Below are 20,394 nucleotides of genomic sequence, written 5' to 3'. Positions count from 1 at the left end.
CTCAGGGCCTCTCTCTCATGTGTGTTTGACTTGACCACAAAGCCAAAATAACGGTGTAGGTCATGAATTTCAATGACACTAGTACTAAAATACTAACTCTACTAGCCATTTCAATGCAGCCTTACAATGAAGGATCTCCAACAATGTAGAAGGTGAAAGTATGAAGAAAGCTAAATTACCTTACCTGCCGCAATTTCAAGCTACAGTTAACAAAAGAATACTCAAGTTAAATTTCAGGTTACAAAATTAGCAAATCTGACCTTATCACTCAGTGTTGCAATCTATCAAACACAGGCTTCCAGAACTTTCATTACATTCAGGACTCCAGAGTTTGTAAAGGGGTTTCTCAGCCATATTCTGGTACTTTGCCATTCATTGTTGACAGTGAATTCTGAAACCCTCTTACCTCAATGATGAACTTCTGACTAGCTTTTACCATTTTCTTTCTGTAACTGAGGATGCTACATTTCAGTGTTGAGTCTACATTTCAATCTATTTAAGGTAACTATTAAAAATGCAAAAATTATTTTTTTTACCAGTACAATTTAAACACTGTAACTCCTAGATCTTCTCCAGGGAGAGGAAACTGTTCACAAACCCAACTGTTGCCTCTGCCACAACCATGCCCATTAGTATTAGCTAGGGCCGTAATTTATTAAGCACAAAGCAGATTTTAAGTGAGGGCTGCTGCCAATCCAAAATACAGCAACAACATGCCCTGCGTTTCTATTGAAATAAAAGGCAGAAATAAGAAGTAAGATTTAAAGAGCTGTTGTCACCTCATGAGAACTGGGAAAAATATTCAACTGAGAAATAATTCTGCTCATGCAATTTTCTCTATCTTTCTGAGATTTTTATCCACAACACTACTGAGTTGCTGGAGGTGTGGATTTTAACAGGCCAACATTAATACACTCTGTTTCAGAGGGCCCTTGTATCCCCTATTTGGATTCATTATTTGAAATGAACTACAGGTACCAACACTGACAAGGACGAACCTGCTTTGATATTAGCAAATACCAGCACACCTGATTTTTGAATAAGCGGGGATAGGTGGCTCCTGAAGAGTGCCCTGGAAGCCAAACATCTAACACTGATCTACTAGAAGAAAAACACTATGACCAGGCAAAAATCTAGAAACCTCTGGATCCCCATCCTTCTTGAGAAAATTCCCTTTGCATCACAATGAAATGAACATCTGCAACAGTCTTTGGCAGCCCAACTATCAGTAACAAACTTCAGCCATGGCTGCTTCCTGTGCACCTGATGAAGGCACTGAAGGTATAATTCTGGCCCTACTGAAGTCAACAGTGAAACTCCTATGGACTTCCACAGGGTCAGGATTTCACCCCTAATCTACAGCATCTCTGGGGCTGGGACCTTGGAATATAACAACAAAATTCTATTGTGGTTCCATCAAAGGATCCCAATGCACTTAATTAATATCAACTCAGTCTTGCAACAGACTTGTGAGGGACAGAAGTATCCTCATTTACAAAGTGGGTGGGGGACTGACTTGCCCAAGATCACAGAAGTAATCAGCACCACAGCAAGGAAGAGAACTCAGGGCTCCGGTCTCCCAGCCCTTCACCTTCACCACAAGGCCAGACTCTATCCCAAGGAGGCAAAATTCAAATACGTTTTGTTTTTTAAACTAGCTTTAGTTTTATACTTTATACTCTTGAATACATCCTGTTACACTCATCTGACGATATTCTTATTTGTTTCCATACCAGCTGCAATTCTGTTGTTGTGCTATCATCTTTCTGTTTGTCCATATTCCTGTAGTGCTTGGGTTTACTACCCTTAAACCTTCAACACACAATTAGGAAACTAATTAAGAACAACACTGCACGGGTTTCATGTAGCAAGAGATACTGGCGGGTTAAAAGAGTGCTTAAAATACCACCCTGAACCTACCATAAAAATACTTCCCTTGCCCCACATACTCCAAAAAACATCTAAAATATTTGGACTATTTGGGTGATTGGCCCGACAGATGACAAATATTCAAGGTAGAACAATTAGACTGGGAGAAAATAAAATCTTGGGAATATCTGTTGAATAGAGCAATCACCTAGCACACTTATCACAAAGGATTTAAGGTTTATTTGGGTGAGGGAGGAGGGAATCACTGAAATAATCAAATGGGTGAACAGCTACAATAGAAAAAGGGCAAAGAAGATACCAGATTATAGCAGCAGAAGGAACATAGACATAACAAAAAAGAGTCAATATACCCACCTCCTTGCCCTCTCTGGAGCACTCTACCTAGCACTGGTTACTGTATAAAAGAAAGGCTATTCTTGCACTGAAAAGGATGAAGAATTAGGGCAGCAAAGATGATACTAAAATCAAAAATGTAATAGGAAGCCTTGTAATTACTGGGGTGATAATACCCTGAGGTGAGCCAACAGAGTTCATGAAAATAATGAAAGGAAATGTAGTTAAACTTTATACAATGGTCTAAAACTTGGAGAGCAGGATAAAAAGTAGAGGTAATAGACCTATAGAATAAATTATCACAGATGATGATCAAAAGAGTATGAATCTGAGTGAAATCTAGACCTGGTTTTGGACATGTGGGTGAAGGGGTGGAGTAAGAGGTATAATAAAGAAAAGGAAAACAGAATTAAAATACAATTCAAAGGGCAAGATTTTGGGGATGTATGGCTTTTTCCAGTTCCTAAACAGTTCCTAGATGTGTATTATTATTAACATTCCCAGACCAAGCTGTACACAAAGAAAGTAGATGGGGGGAAAAAAAGTTTCTTTACTAAAAAAAACAACCAACTCCCCCAAAAAACAACACCCACCTTAAACACACAAATATTATTGATAAGTTAACATCAATAGTCAATAACTGCCAGAATCTGAATATGAAAAGAAAAAAGAGCCATGAAGGTTAACAAGCCAGAGAGTTAAAGGCTCCCAGTTTCTTTGAAACGTCTTCCCTAGCCTGGAAAAATCCATATGACATCCAAAACAAAGGCAGTATTGTTATGATGCCACCCAATTTATTAGGTGATCATAAAACCCAGGGCTTGTTTGAGATTTCAGGCATGTATGCACATGCACATTGTGTTCAATCCTCAAGAGAAGGCAAGGTATCAAAGTTCCCAAGAATGGAGTAGCTAGACCAATGATACAAGATGCATGCGTGTGACGCATGAGGTGGATGAGGCTTTCTTCCGGCAACTCGCAGAAGCTACTAGATCGCACGCCCTGGTTCTCATGGGTGACTTTAATTTTCCTGATATTTGCTGGGAGAGCAATACAGCGGTGCATAGACAATAGAGGAAGTTTTTGGAAAGCGTAGGGGACAATTTCCTGGTGCAAGTGCTAGACGAGCCAACTAGGGGGGGAGCTTTTCTTGACCTGCTGCTCACAAACAGGGAAAAATTAGTGGGGGAAGCAAAAGTGGATGGGAATCTGGGAGGCAGTGACCATGAGATGGTCGAGTTCAGGATCCTGACACAGGGAAGAAAGGTAAGCAGCAGGATACGGACCCTGGACTTCAGGAAAGCAGACTTCGACTCCCTCAGGGAGCGGATGGATAGGATCCCCTGGGGGACTAACATGAAGGGGAAAGGAGTCCAGGAGAGCTGGCTGTATTTCAAGGAATCCCTGTTGAGGTTACAGGGACAAACCATCCCGATGAGTCGAAAGAATAGTAAACATGGCAGGGGACCAGCTTGGCTTAATGGTGAAATCCTAGCGGATCTTAAACATAAAAAAGAAGCTTACAAGAAGTGGAAGGTTGGACATATGACCAGGGAAGAATATAAAAATATTGCTCGGGCATGTAGGAATGAAATCAGGAGGGCCAAATCGCACCTGGAGCTGCAGCTATCAAGAGATGTCAAGAGTAACAAGAAGGGTTTCTTCAGGTATGTTGGCAACAAGAAGAAAGCCAAGGAAAGTGTGGGCCCCTTACTGAATGAGGGAGGCAACCTAGTGACAGAGGATGTGGAAAAAGCTAATGTGCTCAATGCTTTTTTTGCCTCTGTCTTTACTAACAAGGACAGCTCCCAGACTGCTGCGCTGGGCATCGCAACATGGGGAGTAGATGGCCAGCCCTCTGTGGAGAAAGAGGTGGTTAGGGACTATTTAGAAAAGCTGGACGTGCACAAGTCCATGGGGCCGGACGAGTTGCATCCGAGAGTGCTAAAGGAATTGGCGGATGTGATTGCAGAGCCATTGGCCATTATCTTTGAAAACTCGTGGCGAACGGGGGAAGTCCCAGATGACTGGAAAAAGGCTAATGTAGTGCCAATCTTTAAAAAAGGGAAGGAGGAGGATCCTGGGAACTACAGGCTGGTCAGCCTCACCTCAGTCCCCGGAAAAATCATGGAGCAGGTCCTCAAGGAATCAATCCTGAAGCACTTACACGAGAGTAAAGTGATCAGGAACAGTCAGCATGGATTCACCAAGGGAAGGTCATGCCTGACTAATCTAATCGCCTTCTATGATGAGATTACTGATTCTGTGGATGAAGGGAAAGCAGTGGATGTATTGTTTCTTGACTTTAGCAAAGCTTTTGACACGGTCTCCCACAGTATTCTTGTCAGCAAGTTAAAGAAGTATGGGCTGGATGAATGTACTATAAGGTGGGTAGAAAGTTGGCTAGATTGTCGGGCTCAACGGGTAGTGATCAATGGCTCCATGTCTAGTTGGCAGCCGGTGTCAAGTGGAGTGCCCCAGGGGTTGGTCCTGGGGCTGGTGTTGTTCAATATCTTCATAAATGATCTGGAGGATGGTGTGGATTGCACTCTCAGCAAATTTACGGATGATACTAAACTGGGAGGAGTGGTAGATACGCTGGAGGGCAGAGATAGGATACAGAGGGACCTAGACAAATTGGAGGATTGGGCCAAAAGAAACCTGATGAGGTTCAATAAGGATAAGTGCAGGGTCCTGCACTTAGGACGGAAGAACCCAATGCACAGCTACAGACTAGGGACCGAATGGCTAGGCAGCAGTTCTGCGGAAAAGGACCTAGGGGTTACAGTGGACGAGAAGCTGGATATGAGTCAGCAGTGTGCCCTTGTTGCCAAGAAGGCCAATGGCATTTTGGGATGTATAAGTAGGGGCATAGCGAGCAGATCGAGGGACGTGATCGTTCCCCTCTATTCGACATTGGTGAGGCCTCATCTGGAGTACTGTGTCCAGTTTTGGGCCCCACACTACAAGAAGGATGTGGATAAATTGGAGAGAGTCCAGCGAAGGGCAACAAAAATGATTAGGGGTCTGGAACACATGACTTATGAGGAGAGGCTGAGGGAACTGGGATTGTTTAGTCTGCAGAAGAGAAGAATGAGGGGGGATTTGATAGCTGCTTTCAACTACCTGAGAGGTGGTTCCAAAGAGGATGGTTCTAGACTATTCTCAGTGGTAGAAGATGACAGGACAAGGAGCAATGGTCTCAAGTTGCAGTGGGGGAGGTTTAGGTTGGATATTAGGAAAAACTTTTTCACTAGGAGGGTGGTGAAACACTGGAATGCGTTACCTAGGGAGGTGGTAGAATCTCCTTCCTTAGAAGTTTTTAAGGTCAGGCTTGACAAAGCCCTGGCTGGGATGATTTAATTGGGGATTGGTCCTGCTTTGAGCAGGGGGTTGGACTAGATGACCTCCTGAGGTCCCTTCCAACCCTGATATTCTATGACGCAAAATGCATAACAAAGCTGATGCTTTAAGTACAGCAGCTTTGGCAATGTTCCTTTGAAGTTTTAACTACATTTAACTTAACTAGAGAACACTTTAATAGTGTATTATCCAAGAATTGAATATTGCTGATGGAACACAAGATAATTTTTATTTTAGTAAGGAATTACTGGTTCAGCAAGAAAATCAGAAATGAGACATTCATGCCCTCCCAATCTAACTTCATATACATAATCTTTACCTTAAATTTCTCCCCACCCACCAGGTCCATTTCATCTTTTTGGGTAGAGCTTTATGTAACATAATGTCTATCTATAAAATAGCTTCAGATATAAAATTTCTTACAAGAGATTTTCCAGAGCAAAAAAGATACTGTAATCACGTCTAGTTTGTGTGTTGAAGCTTAAAATGCAAAACAATAATAGACAGTAACATACCACACATCTTCTACGGGGCACACTCCTTTATTAACAAAAGACACATGATATACTAACGTTTGAGCAGCATCATGCAAAGCTTACCTTTTGTCCTTTAGGAAGACTGTCTAATCTCCTACCTGCAGTGCATCAGAAGTACCATCTGAACACAGTAAGGTAGAAATCCCTCTTTGTTAATGAACTTTCTGACAATAATGTTTAGTGAGAGAGTGTGTAGAGAAGAGAAGGGTTGAAAAGCTTGGGAGGGTGGGTTCTCCACCATTTAAATTCATGGCAGCACTTGTCATGCTGCTTGAAGGGTGCCCTGGTAAAGGGCATTCAACCCTTAAATGATTTTTAACTTGAAACAAATATGGAGTTCACAGAGATACTGATGTGATGAATGCTCCTCTTTTCTTGCTGTTTGTGCAACCCCTACCACATAGCATGCAGGTGACCTCTAACTATGTGCTCGTTTTGGTTAACCATCCCCTATGACATTTCTGTACCATAATAATATGTAGCGAAGTTGAAAACATTTAAAAATTGTGTCAAAAAGTGGGCAGAGGGGAGAAGTGAGTTGATCTGAAATCTATCTCCAGTTTTCTCTGCAGTGAATTTAACGATATTAAGCAATGTTCACCTGTGGCATTTACTTCATTATAAAACATTTGCTCACACGTTCTGTTCCCAGGCAGTGGCAGCTCACAATTTTAAGCAAGGAACAGAATTAAGAAGCTTTTCCTAATTAGTTCATCTGTGCTGCATTAAATTTGTGCTGGAAGGTTCCCAACATGGTCTGCTGCAATTATTAACAATGAATAGGAAGCTCATAAAATACTGACACAAATAGCTCTCTGTAAGAAAACTGACAGGTTTGGCCACACCTGTTATAATTATAAATGAGAAAAGGTTTGCACCGGAAAATGGCTTTTTAATGAAGGTCTCACAGTATGCATTTAGGTTAACAGACAGTAAGTTGCAAATGAAGTAGCTGTAAGAGGCTAAGAGATATCCCATGTCTCAGTTGTGCTATGTAAGCAGAGAGTAGGCAGGGAAAAATCCTGGTCCCCAAAAGCTCAGGTCAAATAGAAATGTTATATGGACAAGTATTGGGATTCCAGTCTGTTGGATAAGGACAGCAGGGGACGCTGAGGCAGACTGAGTGACACAGTGCAAGAGAAAATGGCTGCGGAGGGGCTGAGTGGCAGATGGAGAAAGAAAACTGAGCTGCACTCAGGGGCAGGGGACGAGAAGGAACTGTATGGAGCAACAGAACTGCACTGCCAGTCAGAAGGGAGGTGCTGAAATGAAGAGGAGCTGAGCAGAGCAATAGAGCTGAGTTGCCAGTCATGAAGAGTGGCAGAAATATGGGCCTTGACGATGTTAGCCAGGTGAGACCAAGAAGAAGTGCACTACTGAGCATGCCCAAGACTGAGCCTCAGGTGAACATGTTCCCTGTTAGTGCTGTGACTAGTATGTGGGGTCTGGGGAATGGAGAGATGGGATCTCGGCTTTTCAGCTGCAGACAGATAGTTTATTGGCAGTAACATTGCCAGAAAGGTAAGCAGGAGTTTAACCGGCTAACCAAGCCAGAGTAGCTGTAGTTCGTTTTACTACACACACTTGATTACTTGCTGATGCAACACACTCTTTGATTTATGATGGAAGCGGTCTCTTTTCAAGTACTTTGCCTTGCAATTGCAAACTTTGCTGCTGCTAGGCCCTGCAATTTTAATGTGCAACTAAATCCCTGACTACTTCTGATCGTTTGTATTACTGTCATGCCTAAGAGCACCAGTCATGGACCCCGACCCAGCTTTTCTTCTTATTAATACGGTGGTAACACCTAGGGACTCTAGCAAGGGACTGAGGCCCCATCGTGCTAGACACTGTACAAACACATAACAAGACCACCATCCCTCACCCAAAGAGCCTACCATAAAAACCTCAATGTTTCAGACGAGTTAATTTTCCTCAATAAGTAGTAAAAAGGCAATATCCAGCGTTAAAAATTAGCCAGCTAATATTCACAAGTAACTGTCTGTTCAAATTACTTACAAAATAAACTGCTCCAAAGCTTCCATGGCCAATCTCTCGGAGATCTGTGAAGAGTTTTTCTGGATCTTCTTTAAAGAAGAGCTCTGCAATTTCTGGGTCCTTCAGGCTGCCCGCTCGGCTGGTTGATGGCATCCTGCTGGGCAGTTAGCCGACTGACTATCTGGGTTGAAAGAGCTGCCTCAACCCTTGGTTCATCTGTATGAATGGGGCCTCTTCAGCATGGATTACTGTAAGAAAAACATTACAACTTATCACTCATTACAAATCTCACAGCCAGTGCAAAGCAACTCATTACTGAAGTCCACAGATGAGCAGAGTCCAAATTTCTTGTAGACTAAGCATGCCACTCATAACGAGTGATGCTAACACAGGAGTTGCTATACCAGATCAGTCCAACTGCTACGTAAGTCTGGTATCCTGCCTTCAACAGAGGCCTGCAACTTATCCCTCTATGGAAGGCACATAAAAAATGGGGGTGGGGGGGAACACCCCACCTACAATCCACTTAGCCAGTCATGCAGGGATCTAATGGGAAAAATTCCTTCCAGGAATACAAAAATCGACCAGCTTATGAAGGCTTAATTCCCCATGTGATCTTTCATTTGCAGAGATACAAATGTTAATGGTTATACAATTATCTGCAGTACGTCTCTCAATGACCCCTAGTAATAGTGAATTCTACTGCTTAACTATAGAACCTTCCTTGGTAATAAACTTACTGCCCTTTAGCTTAATTTAATTCAGTATTACCTTCTTTTATTACACCACAGGCTAAAAAGGAGGCACTGATCAACTGTGACTAATTTTCAATACTTCCATCAAATCACCTTGAACACTTCTCCTGCCACAGTTAAATAAGGGCTTGTCTGCCCTTGAAATGCTGCAACTGTACCACTGTAGCGCTTCAGCATAGACACTACTTACACCAACTGGAGGGGTTCTCCCATCAGCCTAGATAACCCCCGAGAGGTGGCAGCTAGGTCAAAAGAAGAATTAGGTCAGTATATCTAGGTCATGCAGGGGTGTGAAAAATCCACACACCTGAATAACACAGCTAATCCGACCTAACCCCCAGTGTAGACAGCGCTACATCAATGTGAGAACTCTCCTGTCAAGCTAGCTGCCGCCTCTCAAGGAGATGAATTACCTACGCCGGTGGGAAAAGCCCGCTCACCGGCATAGGTAGCATCTTCATTGAAGCTCTACAGCAGTGTAGCTGTACTGTTGTAGCATTTTAACTGTAGACAAGCCCATACCTTCAGCCTTATCAGTCTCTTCTGACACATAAATTCAAGACCTCTATCTTATATGCCTGCTCTTGATATTTTCTATCACAACCCACATCTTAGAGAGATGGTGACCAAAATCAGAAAGAGTAACGTGTCTGTCCCTTCAGACAAACTCAAGCACTGATAGGTTTCAGAGTAACAGCCGTGTTAGTCTGTATTCGCAAAAAGAAAAGGAGGACTTGTGGCACCTTAGAGACTAACCAATTTATTTGAGCATAAGCTTTCGTGAGCTACAGCTCACTTCATCGGATGCATACTGTGGAAAGTGTAGAAGATCTTTTTATATACACACAAAGCATTTGCTCAAGAAACTCCCTGAAAAAGCACAAGATCAAATCCGCACGGACACACCCCTGGAGCCCCGACCTGGGATATTCTATCTACTACCCAAGATCCATAAACCTGGAAATCCTGGGTGCCCCATCATCTCAGGCATTGGCACCCTGACAGCAGGATTGTCTGGCTATGTAGACTCCCTCCTCAGGCCCGACGCTACCAGCACTCCCAGCTACCTTCGAGACACCACTGACTTCCTGAGGAAACTACAATCCATCGGTGATCTTCCTGATGATAACATCCTGGCCACTATGGATGTAGAAGCCCTCTACCCCAATATTCCACACAAAGGTGGACTACAAGCCGTCAAGAACACTATCCCCGATAATGTCACGGCTAACCTGGTGGCTGAACTTTGTGCCTTTGTCCTTACCCATAACTATTTTACATTTGGGGACAATGTATACCTTCAGATCAGCGGCACTGCTATGGGTACTCGCATGGCCCCACAGTATGCCAACATTTTTATGGCTGATTTAGAACAATGCTTCCTCAGCTCTCGTCCCCTAACGCCCCTACTCTACTTGCGCTATATTGATGACATCATCATCTGGACCCATGGAAAAGAAGCCCTTGAGGAATTCCACCATGATTTCAACAATTTCCATCCCACCATCAACCTCAGCCTGGTCCAGTCCACACAAGAGATCCACTTCCTGGACACTACAGTGCTAATAAACAATGGTCACATCAACACCACCCTATACCGGAAACCTACTGACCGCTATTCCTACCTACATGCCTCCAGCTTTCACCCTGACCACACCACACGATCCATCGTCTACAGCCAAGCTCTGCGATACAACCGCATTTGCTCCAACCCCTCAGACAGAGACAGACACCTACAAGATCTCTATCAAGCATTCTTACAACTACAGTACCCACCTGCGGAAGTGAAGAAACAGATTGATAGAGCCAGAAGAGTTCCCAGAAGTCACCTACTACAGGACAGGCCTAACAAAGAAAATAACAGAACGCCACTAGCCGTCACCTTCAGCCCCCAACTAAAACCCCTCCAACGCTTTATTAAGGATCTACAACCTATCCTGAAGGATGACCCAACACTCTCACAAATCTTGGGAGACAGGCCAGTGCTTGCCTACAGACAGCCCCCCAACCTGAAGCAAATACTCACCAGCAACCACATACCACACAACAGAACCACTAACCCAGGAATCTATCCTTGCAACAAAGCCCGTTGCCAACTGTGTCCACATATCTATTCAGGGGACACCATCACAGGGCCTAATAACATCAGCCACGCTATCAGAGGCTCGTTCACCTGCACATCCACCAATGTGATATATGCCATCATGTGCCAGCAATGCCCCTCTGCCATGTACATTGGTCAAACTGGACAGTCTCTACGTAAAAGAGTAAATGGACACAAATCAGATGTCAAGAATTATAACATTCATAAACCAGTCGGAGAACATTTCAATCTCTCTGGTCACGCGATTACAGACATGAAAGTCGCTATTTTACGACAAAAAAACTTCAAATCCAGACTCCAGCGAGAAACTGCTGAATTGAAATTCATTTGCAAATTGGATACAATTAACTTAGGCTTGAATAGAGACTGGGAGTGGCTTAGTCATTATGCAAGGTAGCCTATTTCCCCTTGTTTTTTCCTCCCCCCCCCCCAGACGTTCTTGTTAAACCCTGGATTTGTGCTGGAAATGGCCCACCTTGATTATCATACACAATGTAAGGAGAGTGGTCACTTTGGATAAGCTATTACCAGCAGGAGAGTGAGTTTGTGTGTGTGGGTGGGTGGGTGGGTGGGTGAGAAAACCTGGATTTGTGCTGGAAATGGCCCAACTCGATTATCATACACATTGTAAGGAGAGTGATCACTTTAGATAAGCTATTACCAGCAGGAGAGTGGGGTGGGAGGAGGTATTGTTTCATGCTTTCTGTGTATATAATAAGATCTTCTACACTTTCCACAGTATGCATCCGATGAAGTGAGCTGTAGCTCACGAAAACTTATGTTCAAATAAATTGGTTAGTCTCTAAGGTGCCACAAGTACTCCTTTTCTTCAAGCATTGATGTTTTCTTTAACTGCTATAAGCAAATAACGAAGCTATTTTCATTGAGCCATCTCCAATAGCTTTCCACAGAAGAACCTGAAAGTTCAGAAGCCATTAGCATATGTGAAGTGTTTTAAGTGTGCTTTACCTTACATTTATCCAAAATTGATTGGTCATTTTGGACTATGTCTACACTAGGAAAAAAGCTGTACTTTTAATGTGTTAAAATCCTATTGTAGACAGGGCAATTGCAGTTCTAACATGTTAGGGTTTACATGTACCAGCGAACACAAGTTAAAACAACAACTTGCCTTGTCTACGCTAGGATTTTCACTAACATGTTAAAAACTCACATTTTCGCCTAGAGAGGACAAAGCCTTGGCATTGGGAATTTCTCACAATCCTCCATAAAATGTTACCAACCAAAACAACTATATCACTGGCAAACAGCTAACATACTATCCCCTTTCTTCTCCAAATCTTTTTGTTCTGTCTAGTCAAAATTTATACTTCCACATTTTACATTTTGTATGTTAAACCTACAGAAGGTTTTTAACTTCATAGCAGACAAAAACAGTAAATATGAGTTTAAGTGTTATGTTTAAAGGTCATTATCCCTGCACAATTTTCTCCTTTTCTGTCTCTATACCCCCACCTCTCTTCAAATCTCCAGATCTCTGTTGAATCATTGGTTCCCCGCACCGGAAGAGACTCCTATAGAAATTATAGACAAAAATAATGCGCCTTAAAGCGCTTGTGCATAGCAGTATTTCCTCTAGCCACTGGCAGCATGTGAAACTGACAAAGACAACGTGATCCTTGTTAGTTTCAAGCAACTGCCAGACCCACTACATGGAAAGCACTATTGTGTGTGAGCACAGCCAAGACATACCTAGTTATCAATGCTGCATGACTCTCCAACTTGTCTAGCTAAGAGGTATTTGGGAGATGGGATGCAAGAAAATCCAGGATTTCCATAATGTACCTCCAAATAGCCAGGATTGTAAACATTTGTAATATAACCATAAATGGGTTTCCATGACAGCCCACTCTCAGCACCCAAGGAACAATTACACATGCAGATACCACAGTGATGGATTGAGTATAAGAAATTAGATGGAATTAAGAACTGTTGTGCAAATATAATTATGAACGTGTTTTAAGTATGTATTTATGCAGGTGCCATTACAGTGACACTGGTGTCAACCTATTAATTTCTCTGTTCATTTATATTAAAACATATGATTAGCACAGGAATTATATATAAAATGTAGCTCAATAAGATGAGTCAAATGTACAGGAATGTCATGCCTACATCTTATCTATCATCACAGAAATGTAGGACTGGGTGGGACCTTGAAAGGTCATCTCGTCCAGTCCCCTGCACTGAGGCAGGACTAAGTATTATCTAATTTTATCTCTTAAGGTTTCACACGGTAGAGAACAAGAATTAGCTGCAATTTAGTAGACACCTGAAATGGACTTCATTTATAACAGATGTGATAGAAAAGCAAAAGGATCAACAATATTATATTTGATCACAGCTCTAAAAAGAACATGACATTAAAAGACAACTGTTTCGCATTTACAGCCTAGAGCCGAACAATAGACAAAAACCATAAGTCAGAGAGGCAAGAGAAAGGAGATGGGGGAAGGGAGCTGATAACCACAGCACACTCAGTATTATTGAAGGAATGTTTCTTGGATCAACTGTAATGATGTCATGTTACATCTTTTAAAAAGCATCAGATTCTTACAAAAAGGACATTGTTGTTCAAAAGCAACTGCTGCAATCCCACAATGCTCTTTCCCTTACATCTGTTAATCAGTGGGGTCTAGGCTTGGACAAACCTACCAATATGGCCAAAAGTCACATGTCCCCTTCATAGTGCATCTGAGAAAGAGAGAGAGAATGAGAACCCTAGATACACAGAGCTGAGACGGATTACAGGGTTGTCCCCCTCAAACTAGCCACTATTCTCATTCTTGGCATGATTTTTGAGTATGCCTGTGAAATGTCATCAACAGGCAGGGCTTTTTACCAGTGCTGAAACTCCCTCCAGGCTGACAGCTTATACAGAAGTGGTGTAAGGCTCCTTCGCTGCCTTACTTCACATAGTAAATGGCAAATTAAAGTGGGTCCAGCAAAAACGTCAGGTCTATTAATCTATTTCAAATACCTTAAAAGAAATTTTCTTCCTTTATTCTCAGAAAGTTTGCCTATCTTGAATCTTGAACATAATTACTACTTTTTATTTAAAGTACATATAATATATTATATATATATATAAAAATAAACAAAAAAACTCATTTTAGTGCAACAGTTACAAATTTATACATGATGTTATGTCTATCCTTGTGTAAGGTTCAAACGAACAAGCATTGCCAAGACATACTAATGCAATTTCCACCCATTAAATAACTTTACATCTTCTTGCTGTCTTTTGCTTTTTTGTACAATGAAATATTTCCACTTAAAAAAAAAGTTATAACGTTAATTTCCCTTTGTCTTTTTCTGAAGCAGGAAGTCACAACACACATCAAGATTCAGCAAGTTTACCAGTTCAAACACTCTACCCCCCAGGGTGGAGACATTTAAATCAGCAATTTAATTCATGATTTAAACCACCAAGTGGAAAGCCTAAATTTAAATAACTGATTTTAATCAAATTTTCCATTTCTATTTCAGTCTTTTTCTAAAGAAAGGTGCATTCTTGTTGGTTGATATACTCATTAAAACATGGCAAAGAGTCCTGTGACACCTTACAGACTAACAGACATATTGGAGCATAAGCTTTTGTGGGTGAATACCCACTTCATCGGATGCATGTAGTGGAAATTTCCAGAGGCAGGTATAAATATGCAAGCAAGAATCAGGCTAGGGATAACGAGGTTAGTTCAATCAGGGAGGATGAGACCCTCTTCTAGCAGTTGAGGTGTGAACACCAAGGGAGGAACATTAAAACATGTTACTTTACAACTAAATAGAGCCTTTACACAAGACTTGGTACAACTGTTTGCTACCTACGAGGTACACTATAACTATAGGTTTCAGAGTAACAGCCGTGTTAGTCTGTATTCGCAAAAAGAAAAGGAGTACTTGTGGCACCTTAGAGACTAACCAATTTATTTGAGCATCCGATGAAGTGAGCTGTAGCTCACGAAAGCTTATGCTCAAATAAATTGGTTAGTCTCTAAGGTGCCACAAGTACTCCTTTTCTTTTTACTATAACTATATACATTTACTTAAGCAATTATATAGCTTAATATTTTCAGATTCTTATTAATTGTACAATTTCAGTATGTTAAAAAATGGTGAATAATATATTGCTTATTTCCTAGAGAATTAATTTTTTGCTCATGATTTGTGTCAAGCTGCATTAGGATAGTAATTGGAATTAAACACACAAAACAGTATATAAAATGTATTTTTATGAATCAAAACAAGCCCTTAATACAGTACATGACCTAGAGTGCCATATTTATAAAGCTCAAATTCAAAGGTTAGATGTTTTCCCCTGATTCTGTCTTTACATAGAAAAGCAGCTTTTACCTCAAGGTTTTAGACAGAGGCTCATGGATTCTACATATTTATTTAAAAATGTTTAAAGAGATTAGAACAAGTTTAGGCTGCAAACATACTTTATATTAAATTCAGATTTCATTTTAAACAGATTTATTTTTAAAAAGAAAAAAATATAATTTAAATAAAATCAGAAAAATCCAATTTAAATAAAAAATAAATATTTGTATCCACTTTGCTACCCCCTTTCTTAGAACAAAGATGCTTTAATTTTCGGGAGAGGTGGGAGTCGGAAGGAGGAAAGGAGATTTCAGGGAGAGGGTGGAAAGTGTGTATGCATTATTTTATTAATAATGCAAATATATCATAGTACAAAATAGGAGATCACAACTAAATTGCACTGAAAACTGAAGGATTCAATTCTTATGAATTTTGGTACAACAATTGCTATGGTTGTATTCTCTTCATATGAAGTCACTCAAACCTCTCAATACCATTGGTATTTGAAGGCAATTATTCTTATTTTGTCTGATGATTCTGATTTATCTAAATCCTGCTGTGCCCAACATATACCACAGCACTTTAATTTTCAAATTCAGGGTCATGCTGCATGCATGCAATCTACTTTTTGCTCCAGTGCAGCACCTCTGCACTAGAACAGCTACACTGGTGCATAAAACCCAAATTGTACGGTATGCCTCACTGGTGATCATCCATATTTAAGAAAAGATATTATATAAAATATTAATGACGACTGGAATGTAATTTAATTTGACAATTCCACTCATAATCAGAGAGTTACTCCAAAAAGTTGATACAATTAAAAAAAAATTATATTCTAATCAAACCGGAGAAGGATCACAGTGGTATAAATTCTGACCAACTCCTTTTACACATACTAGTCTGCACTGTGTTTATTTTACTGGGTACTAGTAATGTCACTGAAACTGATTACAGGCCAAAATATTTTATCAAATTACTTTCACATGATCAATTAGTAAAAATTGCACGAATACACCCATGAAAGTCCTTGTGTACATAAAATTTTATGCTGCTATAATTATGTTCATTGTATACATACACACCCCTCAGAACCACTGACATCATGAACTTGCAAAATGAGAAAGGGGAAAAAACCACATTTGGAAGACCTGTTCTCTTTTGTGTTTTCTGCCTGCCTGTTACCCACGTCATCCCTTGCTAAAACAAGACCCCACCCCGTGACTAAGATCCAATGGGATACTTAAAGGCAGTACAAACAAAGCTCTGCATCCTCAACTGCCATATGCGAAGTGTAGATTTAAGCCCTGTCTTATGTAGGCCTTACAACAAAGTTTAAGGACTACCACAGCAGGGCTGTTAAAATTCAGTCGTAATGCCTGTATAGACAGAGCACAGTAAATCCATGGTACGCCCACACCTTGAATACTGGGTGTGGTTCCAGTCATCTCACCTCAAAAAAGATATATTAGAATTGTAAAACATACAGAGAAGGGCAACGAAAACAATGAGGAGTATGGAATAGATTCCATGTGAGGAGAGATTAAAAAGTCTGGGACTATTCATCTTAGAAAAGAGATGGCTAAGGAGAGATATGGTAGAGGTCTACAAAATCATAAATGGTACGGAGAAAGTTTAAGTGTTATTTCTCCCTTTACATAACACAAGAACTAGGGTTCACCCAATCAAATTAATAGGCACCAGATTTAAAACAAACATAAGGAAGTACTTCTTCACACAATGCACAGTCAACCTGTGGAACTCATTGCCATGGGATGTTGTGAAGGCCAAAAGTATAACTGAGTTAAAATAAGAATTAGGTAAGTCCATGGTGGATAGGTCCATCCAGGTCTATTCACCAAGATGGTATGGGTTACAATCCCATGATCCATGACCTCCAACTGCCAAAAGCTGGGACTGGACAATAGGGGATGGATCACTTGAAATTGCCCTGTTCTGTTCATTCCATCTGACACAGGCCACTGTCAGAAGACAAGGAAACTGGGCTAGATGGACCATTGGTCTGAGCCAGTCTGGCCGTTCTTATCTGACACTACAGTAAAATGCATCTGTGCCACCCACATATCCTGGGTAATTATTTGCAATATCTTCAAAGTATTAAACGTAATAAACACACGTATTGGGAACAGACTATATTTAGAATTCACTGTAGAAGCCTGTTAATTACATTAGCTGAGATTTCCACATATGTACAGTGATCAACTTTCAGAATCTCACCCAGACTAAAGCCAGTGAGAAGCAAAGACCATTAGAATTTATGAGACTGTGCCAAGTATTACTGCATCAAAGGAACAACCTTAGCTCCAGAAGACTATTCAAAAGGCTATAAAGAGTAAAACTCTCAGATTAGTATGCAGGCTTGTGTGTAAATCAGATTAGTAGAGGTACAATGCAGCACACATTCTCCCATAGATTCAACTTCAAAGAATTAACAAATTCAATTTTAAAAATAGGTATTTGTTAAATTCTGGTGACCATAACTCATACAAGCCGAGGTTGAGGCACACAACAGACTTTGTGTGTTGTAAAATAATTTACCATGCTCTGTCACTTCCCATTTCATTAGGTATCAAACACAGCACACAACATGAGGAAGCTGGACGGACACGATGCCTAATGATGACCGCCGGGATGATCAGCTGAAGATTCCTCCATCACTAAGTTCAAACAAGTCATTTGTGACTTTGGAGTTGGTTTTGTTTTTAGATAAGTTATTGCCACCCTACACACTATAAAATACGCTTAACACGGGCTACGTCTACACTATGAGCCAGGGGCATGATTCCCAGCTTGCACAGAGGTACTTGTGCTAACTTTCATCTGAGCTAGCACATTAAAAATTGCAGTGAAGCCACAGTACCACAGGCAGCAGCAGTGACGGCACTGCCATGCCTTGTCCTACTGTGGCTACCCCACTATTTTTAATGCGCTAGCTGAAATGGGAGATAGCATGAGTATAGCTACCGGAGCTGGGAATCACCCCCCTAGCTCATAGCGTAGTCATAGCCAGAATCAAATCTATGAAAACTGATCTTTAGCGTCAGGTATTGGATGCCTTACCACGGCTAAATATACAGCTCACCGACCACACTTAAAAATGAATTCAAGTCGCTAGTCATAGTCGTTAAAAAAAATTGAGCTATTTCTGCTAACATTAAAGATTATAAAGTAAACAGTCCAACAAACAAAACAAAAAAACAAAATACACCACACTGGCCTTTGAAACTGCTGCTCACCCACAGCTCCATTTGGAAATTGGTATTTAGGGTTTGTACAGCATCTAATCCACATATAGCATCAACAATTACTAAAGTAAAAGCATAAAATAGATGAAGAATGAGTTTCATCATACAACTGTCGGAAAAGGGCTTTTGTTTCTTGCATATGGGTCAGTTCCAAGGAGCATATGAAGCAGATAGTAAATTATACTCTCAACGCACGACTCGCATTTTCCTGAATGGTTTCCAGTTGACAGTGAAAATTACCACCACTATCATAAAGACAATAAACTGGAACTACTGAAACCACTGACTTTTTACAAATGTTTCTTTTATTTTCATGTACGCCTGAAGCTAGAGTGAGAAAAAGAATGCTTAAAATACAAACTGATATGTCAAAATATCTATCCATTTTAAATTGGAGATTTAAGGCCTGACCCACAAGTATAATTTAAAAAAAAATGAACAAACTAATAATTCCCCTTTCAGTGCTTTATATCTTTTGGCTATTTATTGATAGATTCTGAAAATGAACATACAATGCAGTAGTTACATATATAAAACAGACAAGAAAATTAAGCTAAAAGATTTAAATTATAGAATGCAAGTTGCTTTTAGTACACAAGTGTGGAGCAGTCAATGTTTCATTTACTTCTAGAAAGATACTTGAGAATTCATATTCCTCCATGCTACCACAAAGACACCAACTATTTAACAGCACAAGCTTTATAACTTATGTCAAACGTCTATAGAAGATTTTTCCCAACATGGTGTCTAACCATGTAGCTCAAGCATGTTTCCTTTTTATCAAGGTTGATGCATCAAGGTAGAAATGGTAACATCTACTTACATTACTGATATTAAAAAACCTCAACTCCAATCTTGAAAAGCAAGATCACAACATATGGAAAGAAGAGTCAAACAGCATATCTGCATACAGATAGAAGAGGAAAAATCATAAATGCCTATTTCAAAATTTACTTTCTTCAATTAGTAACGTTCATATATTTCCCAGTTTCCAAGGTTTCCTGATTGACTGCTGCTCTACAGCACATATATGTGACCAATACACATCATCTGGCTATCTAGAGACCAAAGACTGACTTTTTGCTCCTTACAGTTAGAGGATGGAGCACAAATACTGAGATATATTTCTTGAACTACCTAGTTTCATCTTGAAATGTTTTGTTTTTACTGGTATACAAGCGTGCAAGGTATGCCATAGCTTTTCTGATGGGCATGATGGCTTGTAACACAAGAACTGCCATGCTACATCCTGTGATTTATGGGACATGGAGTTGACTTTAGGGAGAAATTCCAGGATGATCCCAAGAACTATTCTGGCCATAAGAAAAATGCTGAAGTTGTGTTCTATGGGCAGAGTTCCTAATTCTGATATTTGTCTGGTTATAGACTGTTAACATAACTGCTATAAAAAACCTCACTTGACAGAAAGGTAATAAAGAGAAACCTCCCTCAGAAGTTCTAAAGAACGTACCACAATGATATTGAGCACCAATCTGACGTCCCAAGGTGGAGTCTTCCTGTGTAGTTGTTGAAGATGTACGAGTAAGGATTCCTGAAGAAATTCAGTGCCTGCATATACACATTCTTCCCTCTGCACACTCCCAGCACACTGAGTAGCGCTGATGTGCATACTTTCAATTTCAGTGCCTTTAAACCCACAGTGAAATTGTCCTGAAGGAACTCTAGAACTGTACATGATATATTTGCTGATCTTGGTGTAACTCTGCTCTCTAAAGCAGCATTTAAAATTTTACCAAGATAATATATTTACTCAATTGATAAAACTTATCTGGAAATGGAAAGAG

At 40.5% G+C, this 20,394-nt stretch overlaps 1 protein-coding gene across 1 annotated transcript in view; it reads right to left on the bottom strand.

Moving 5' to 3' along the window:
- Window positions 1-20,394, bottom strand: part of TAOK1 (TAO kinase 1) — a 107,119-nt gene that overhangs the window by 55,472 nt on the left and 31,253 nt on the right. The window contains exon 2 of the mRNA XM_074974721.1: window positions 8,142-8,368. Within this exon, the coding sequence (XP_074830822.1) occupies window positions 8,142-8,273 (132 nt within the window). The 5' untranslated portion in view covers window positions 8,274-8,368. The remainder of the gene's footprint in view (window positions 1-8,141; window positions 8,369-20,394) is intronic.

Source organism: Natator depressus, chromosome 17 (assembly GCF_965152275.1).
Source record: "Natator depressus isolate rNatDep1 chromosome 17, rNatDep2.hap1, whole genome shotgun sequence".
In the NCBI taxonomy this organism is placed as follows: Eukaryota; Metazoa; Chordata; order Testudines; family Cheloniidae; genus Natator; species Natator depressus.
This window is presented reverse-complemented; position numbering and strand designations above follow the sequence as displayed.